This window comes from Leptidea sinapis, chromosome 4, assembly GCF_905404315.1.
Source record: "Leptidea sinapis chromosome 4, ilLepSina1.1, whole genome shotgun sequence".
NCBI classification, from domain to species: Eukaryota; Metazoa; Arthropoda; class Insecta; order Lepidoptera; family Pieridae; genus Leptidea; species Leptidea sinapis.
Window position 1 is genome coordinate 4,433,901 of NC_066268.1, and position 7,595 is coordinate 4,441,495.

At 33.5% G+C, this 7,595-nt stretch overlaps 1 protein-coding gene across 1 annotated transcript; it reads left to right on the forward strand.

Moving 5' to 3' along the window:
• Nucleotides 1-902: 902 nt before the first annotated feature.
• Nucleotides 903-7,241, forward strand: LOC126979806 (outer dense fiber protein 3-like). Its single transcript, XM_050829350.1, has 5 exons — nt 903-1,071; nt 2,059-2,190; nt 5,250-5,463; nt 5,903-6,092; nt 7,048-7,241. Exons 1-5 carry the CDS (start codon nt 942-944, stop codon nt 7,171-7,173), a joined length of 792 nt encoding a protein of 263 aa, XP_050685307.1. The 5' UTR covers nt 903-941; the 3' UTR covers nt 7,174-7,241.
• The last annotated feature ends 354 nt before the right edge of the window (nt 7,242-7,595 follow it).

Sequence of the window (7,595 nt, forward strand, 5' to 3'; positions counted from 1 at the left end):
TTGTTAAAGTATATTAAACTGTCATAGTGTTAGAATTGAATTAGTTTTATTAAATCGCCATCAATACCACCATATATATGCTACTGATAGCCACTCAACGACCATACGTTGACTAATAGTAAGAGGCTCTATACAGACGTATTAAGTATCGAAGTTATATGATTGACACAAACATCAAAATTTTGTACATTAGAGAAGATTATAATCTTAAATATTTCGGTACACTATTTTATAATTAAAGCCAGAATAAGAAAACCAGTGGGAAGCTCCTTTGCACCGGATGCCTACTAGATTATGGGTACCACAACGGCGCCTAATTCTGCCGTGAAGCAGTAATTATTAATAAAAGTGGTTCGGTCTGAAGGGCGCCGTAGCTAATGAAACTACTGGGCAAATGAGACTTAACATCTTATGTCTCAAGGTGACGAGCAGAATTGAAATGCAGCTCAGAGTTTTTGGGTTTTTCAAGAATCCTGAGCGGTACTGCAGTGTCATGGGCAGGGTGTATCAATTACCATCAGTTGAACGTCCTGCTCGTCTCGACACGTATCGGTATAAAAAGTTGTCATTTTATAAAGTCCTAGGCTTGTTGTAGGAAACTTAGATCATTTATACGTAAAGATAGACTATGACAGCTGTGAAAAAATCGAAAAAAATTTAGTTTAGATCTAACCTCCATTTCTAACCATTGACGCACACTAAACTAATATTCCTGATCTGTTTTATGGGTTGTCTAACAGCAAGAGAATCTATCTAGACGTATAAATTATCAAAGGTAGGAACCTCAAATATAGATACAGGTAATAATTAAGAGTAATAATCACTCAAAAATGACTGAGTCAAAGTCATTCAAACATTACTATTATCTTGTGATACATGGATTTAGTTTTGCTTTTTAGTTTCTTTATCCACTTGATCCGAATTTGCAATTCTTATTTCAAATGCCTTTCGGTTACGAATGCAGAGCAAAACTTGTAAAGCAAGTCCCTATCGCTCCAACGACACCTCGAGGGCCAGTAAGTGGGAATGCCGAAAGTCCAGGACCACAGTATGAGTCACCTCAAATTTTTTGTAAGTCTTTGAGATACTATACTGTGCACCGATAGTTTCCTACATATGGAATAACTTGCCACGTTGCTATTAAAAATATTATTATTCTTGGTGATAAAGTCTCTATTTTAATGAGAAAAACTAAGGTTGTTTATACGTCTAGTAGAAATATATTTATTTGCAACTAACAATATTTACATAATGATAACTGATCCGTAATCAGTTCGGTTACAGTTTGTAAGCCCTGTCCACTAACGGTATCGTTTGAGTTGCTATTTAAAAGCGTCAGAAATGCTTCCATGTTGTATATGCGTTCACTGGTCAGGCATTATCGAGCTGTCATCATTACTAAGCCTATGCTTAAATATAATAAAACGAAGTATATGGATTCCTTAATTTTTAAGATAAAACTCTCGCCATTTAGGAATAGTAGATTGTTAACCGAGGGTCGAAAGAATCAATTCCCGAGGTATTTAGACGCCCGAGCGCAGCGAGGTCGGCTATAGTCCGAGTAATTATTGATACTTTTACCCGAGTTAAACACTACTTTTCATTTCGAATATGAGGAAAATAAAACTAGTTGTTTAACTAAGCACAGATTAGTATCCCACCAATTTATGTCGACTTTTTAAATTTCAAATAAGGAACTTACCGCGTAATTGTTGCGGCTTATTCCGCTCAAAGAAGTTTGCGCTAAGTTCACACTGACTGTTTAGAAAGTCACATGGCCGCAGCATTTTTTTAATTAGTTCTTTTTTACATAAAACTCTTCACATCAGTTCTATTTTTAAGAGTTTTATTTTTAAGTTTTTTAAGTTCATTCCAGCCCTTAGGTGGGAAGTAATTTGTATGAGTTTTTCCCTCTCTGTGGAGGGAAGCAGCATTTTCCACCCAATAATCAGATCAAAACAACATTACTTTCCGAGTATCAGAAATTTAATTTAAGAAAAAAAATCTTTAAATATAAACAAAATAATTTTCTATACTTTTAAGAATATTATTTCTCAGGTGGAAAAGGTTACAATAAAATAAAACGCGCTCCGGAATATACCTTTGGACGCAATACTCCGACCAACTTTCAAAAGCCTTTGCTAACACCAAAGGCTCCCGTCTTAGACATTTCTGGACACAGCAAAAAAGGTACATTATTTAAGATATTCCAAGTTATTTTGTTTTGATATTTACTCCCTTATAAAAATAGTTTAAATACTAATAATATAAAATTTTATGTATACTGAAACGGATGTGGACCAAAAAAGCCGCTTGATGGTAATTGATACGAAATTTGAATTAAATGCATGTATTTGGAAATACAAAAAACAAATCTGAAAAATCAAATTCAAATTCAAATAGTTGATGTCTCAAAATAGGATAACCGCATAACTTTTTGAAGTCAAGAAAATATACAAATAATAGAATAATGCAGTCCTACTGCTTATAAATTAAAATAGTATGCAGACCTTAAAATTATTTACATTGCTTTAATCTAATGCACTTTTATCTGTTATATAATCTTTAATTGTATAATAAGCTTTTTTTAAAAGTTTCTGTTTAACAAATATTTTAAACTTTTTTAATTGAAGTTTGCAAATTTCTTCAGGGATTTTATTATAAAAACGGACACATTGTCCTCTGAATGATTTGTCTATTTTCGTTAGTCTTGTGTGAATCAGAGCAAGATTATGTTTATTTCTAGTGTTGCAGTTATGAATGTCACTGTTTTTTTTAAAACGATCTATATTTTTATGGACAAATATTAGGTTTTCAAATATGTATTGACATGACATGTTAATAAGTTGATCTCCTTAAATTTATCTCTCAACGAATGTCTACTGGACAGATTGTAGATTGCTCGAACAGCTCTTTTCTGCAGCACAAAAATCGTTTAAATATCACTAACGTGTCCCCACAGTAATATACCGTAAGACATAACAGTATGGAAATAACTAAAATATACGACACGTGCCGAGTCTTCGTTTGTGAGCTGGCGAATTTTCCTTACAGCAAATGCTGCAGAACTAAATCTATTCGCCAAACCAGCTTATATGTGGACACCATTGGAGTTTTGCGTCTAAAGTAATACCCAACTAATCTGTGGTGTCTACAAGTTCCAAGTATTCCCCATTCACAAGTACATTTGAATTCACCTGACTGACATTTGGGATTATGAATTTAATAAATTTAGTTTTCTTACTATTCAAAAGCAAATTATTAGCATTGAACCAATGAACAATTTTGGGCAATTGCATACACTGGGCATTGTTTACATCATCCAAGACTGATTCACGTCTTTTAATCTTAAATAAAAGGGATGTGTCATCAGCGAATAGAACAATTTCATGATTATCCTTAACAACATATGGAAAATCATTTATATAAATCAAGAATATAAATGGACCAAGAATTGAACCCTGTGGGACACCCATTTTTATGGTTGATCCAGGGGCGCGCTTTTCATTGGTATCAACAGTCTGAATTCTATTTTCTTAATAAGAACTAATAAGTGTCAGAGCATTGTTCCTGATACCATAGTGTTGTAATTTCCTGAAGAGTCTCGTGTCGGACGCAATCGAATGCCTTAGATAGATCACAAAATACACACCGAGAGCATCCTTTGAATCCTCCCAGGCATCATAGATATGATGAATAAGCTCAACACCCGCATCAGTTGTTGAGCGACCTTTCGTAAATCCAAACTGTTTACACGTCAGCAAGTACTAAAGTGTGTCTGCATTTGATTTAAAATAAGTTTTTAAAAAATTTTACTGAAAACAGGCAATACAGATATAGGTCTAAAATTTGAGAGATCACTAGTATTACCTGATTTAAAAACAGATATTGCCTTACTGTATTTCATCAGATCAGGAACGGTACCACAGTCAATACATTTATTAAATATTATTGCTAATTGTGGAGCTATGACAGAGATTATAGTTTTAATTAAACTGACAGAATGACCCCAGAGGTCAATTGTATTTTTTAATTTTAAAGAGTTAAATACTTTAACGACCTCAGTATAGTGCACATATTGAAATTTAAAATATTTAGAACATTCTTCGACATGTTCTTTCAACATAGTTTCAGCTAGTAGAGGTGAAGAATTTAGGAACTCATTTGTTGAGATTGGGATATTCAAAAAGAAATTTTCAAATAATGAAGCTATTTTAGTTTCTGATTTAACCGTTTTCCCGTTATATTGTTGGCAATAATCAGTCTTATGTGATTTAGACTTTCCTGTCTCAGCATTAATAATGCTCAAATCAAATCGAATCGGGAATCATGTAGAGCGATATCCTCAATGTTACTATTTTAGTGCAGTGAAAAATTTTGAAGACTTGATACTAATTAAAGGGAAATCATTAATGGCTGAAAGAATTTACTTTTATTTAGAGCATTAATAAGCTAAATATAATCATTTAAATAAGTGTACTAACAGGAAATTACAAAATAAAATTAATGTCTGTCAGAAGAACATTGAAACTAGATTTAGTGGAGTCAAAAAATATTAAGCAATATTGAAAGAAATAGAAGAAAACGGAAGAAAAAACTTCAAAAACGCAAAATCAAAACATAGAATACTGAATTGGCAGAAGAACCATGACACGTTGAGGCAAAAACAGGAAAATGGACTAAGATATTAATCAAGTCAGACGTCAATAGAGGATAATAAAGTGGGTGCTGGGCTAACACTGATCCAAAAAGCGAAAGACAGGAAGGCGTGAGAATCTATATAGATGGCTGTTGCAGAGAGCTAACCTGTTTGATAAAAACTAATCAAACAATAATTAAAATTTAGGTTTAAAGTAAAGTATCATTCTATATTGGCCAACAATTAAGGCTTATTCATATTTTAAGGGAAATGAGATGATTCCATAACATAAACTGAAAGTTACATAATTCATAGAATTTCTATTTATAATTCATTTTCTCATTAAGGCTCCAGTCTCTTGCATCTGTGTATTTCCTAAGAGTGTCACTCATATTGTAATAAAACATTATGTATTTATGTTGAAAAAATGGTTTCATTATTATTGTTCTTATTAAAGGACAATAATTCTATTCCTATTAAGTCTGTTATAATTGTTAAGTTTTTGGTTTATTATTTAGATTGATCAGTGGCATTTGTTAATGAGATATTTTGCCAACCATTTCTCGATTACATAAATATAAAAGTATTCATATTAACACCATTCTTTCAGGTAGATGTAGAATAACCCACGGCGTGGTATCACCGAGGTATGACCCCGTAGACAAAACTAAGACTCCGGGCCCCGCCAGCTATTTACCAAAAACTCAACTCTCGTATAAAACACCACCCGCATACACAATAAAACCAAGAGCGAAGCCTAAATATGAACCATGGGATCAATGGACCCCGCCACCAAATATGTACCTGCCACCGATACCACAAAAGTAAGCTATTGAACTAAAACAGCCTCAATAACATGCTGAGAATTCTGTTTCGGATGATGGGCAAATTTTTAAATTACCATAATTTTAATTTTAGCGTCCAAGTTCGAATGCATCGTCCTAATATATATCTATTTATAAAGTGATCATTTTTTGGGCTAATTGCTTCCATTACCATTAGTAGTAGTAGTAGTATTGATATTTGAAAGCACGCAATGCAAAAGTACCAAAGGCAAAAGATTCGAAACCTGTAACCTAACACTGCTTAGGAAATACAGACCAAGTATTTTGATCCTTTACTCAAGATATTTACAATTTGAATAAAATGACTATAATAAATTAAATTAACTAATGAACTTATAGAATTTTGTATAAATCAGTATACGATTTTGAAAATGACATCTTTGTTTGATTTGATTCAGAAAATCTCTGTTCTATACAGAAAACCACCGGCATATACACTTGGTTATGCAGCCAGAAATCTGAAGGCTCAAGATTTTCCAGGGCCAGGCGAACATGATCCAAACTTTAACTATGTTCGTAAATCAAAACCAGCATTTTCGTTTGGTGCACCTTTTAGGACCACAAAACAACCAAAACTACCAGCACCTAATGCTTATTGCGAGAAGAAGGTAAGTATTCATTCGATTTACTTTATTCTCCCAGAAGCTTTTCCTTCTTTTTTTTACAGTGAAAGTCTTTTCTTATATATTATTTTTAATGGCACCAATACAATCGCATGGAATAAGCCATTTTTCTTTCAACACTGTTTGTATATTTAGAGACATTTCATTAAAATAAAAGCAAAGCAAACAATATTAATTTATATCATCTACTTTATTACTGTTGTACAAATCACAGATCAATAGTTTAATAGATAGTAATGATTCTTTAAAAAAATGCTCAGAAAGCCACACCTCACATATTGATAATTTACCAGGTTAAAAGTCCTGGAAGATAAATTAAGGGGTTTTGAACAGCAGGGAAGAGAGTGTAATATCGAGATTACAAATGTACTTGAAGGAGCGGGGTGTAAATTCACTTATATTTTTCGTAGACTGATGAATAAATTTTAACAAAAAAACCACCTGCTTCCCTAAGGCTTTTTATTTATTTAGGGTTTAGACTATTTTTAATATAGTGACTTTGCGTGTGCTATATACATTACAGTCTGCATCCGAAAGTAAATAGGTAATAAGCCAGTAGGAGGCTCCTTTGTACAGGATGCCGGCTAGATTATGGGTACCACAACGGCGCCTATTGCTGCCGTGAAGCAGTAATGTGTAAACATTACTGTGTTTCGGTCTCAAGGGTGCCGTAGCTAGTGAAATTACTGGGCAAATGAGACTTAACATCTTATGTGTCAAGGTGAAGAGCGCAATTGTAGTGACGCTCAGAATTTCTGGGTTTTTCAAGAATCCTGAGCGGTACTGCATTGTAATGGGCAGGGCGTATCAATTACCATCAGCGGAACGTCCTGCTCCTCTCGTTCCTTATTTTCTTAAAAAAAGCGAACACAGTTCTAATACACACAGTTCTAGAACACAGTTCTAACACATATGTAATAAAAATAATTTTATTTTACAGTTTATGTATATAAAACGGACAACACCAGCTCCTTCGTTAGGTATTCGTCACTCTCCGTACCTGGGTAAGCAAGAGGAATATCTCATGGACTCAAAACTAAACATCGCTGTTAGTGGCACCAACTAAACATTAAATATTATATTTGTCTTAAATGTATTCTTAGATTTATATTTACAGATTAATAAAATAATTATAGTGACAAATTTTCAGATTTTTACTTAGATTTTAGATTTGATAGTTGATAATTCTCCTTCTCCTAATGTCGTTTTCCTTATTGCTATTTTCCGGACCATTGCTATATATTTGTTACGGTCTTCCGCAATGTGTATAGCTTCGTGGACATTTTTATTGGCGGCATCGAAGATCTGCTCGCTCCAACGCATCGAGCTTCTGCCTCTTGGTTGCTTCCCTTGTACTTTCCCTATTACCAAAATCATTTATAGGTTGTCGCTTTTCTTTCTGGCGATTTGAAAAAGTCAAAGATCCTATGGAGTCAGATGATCGATTGTCTCGCGTTGACCCCTACTTCAAGCAGGACAGAATAATTT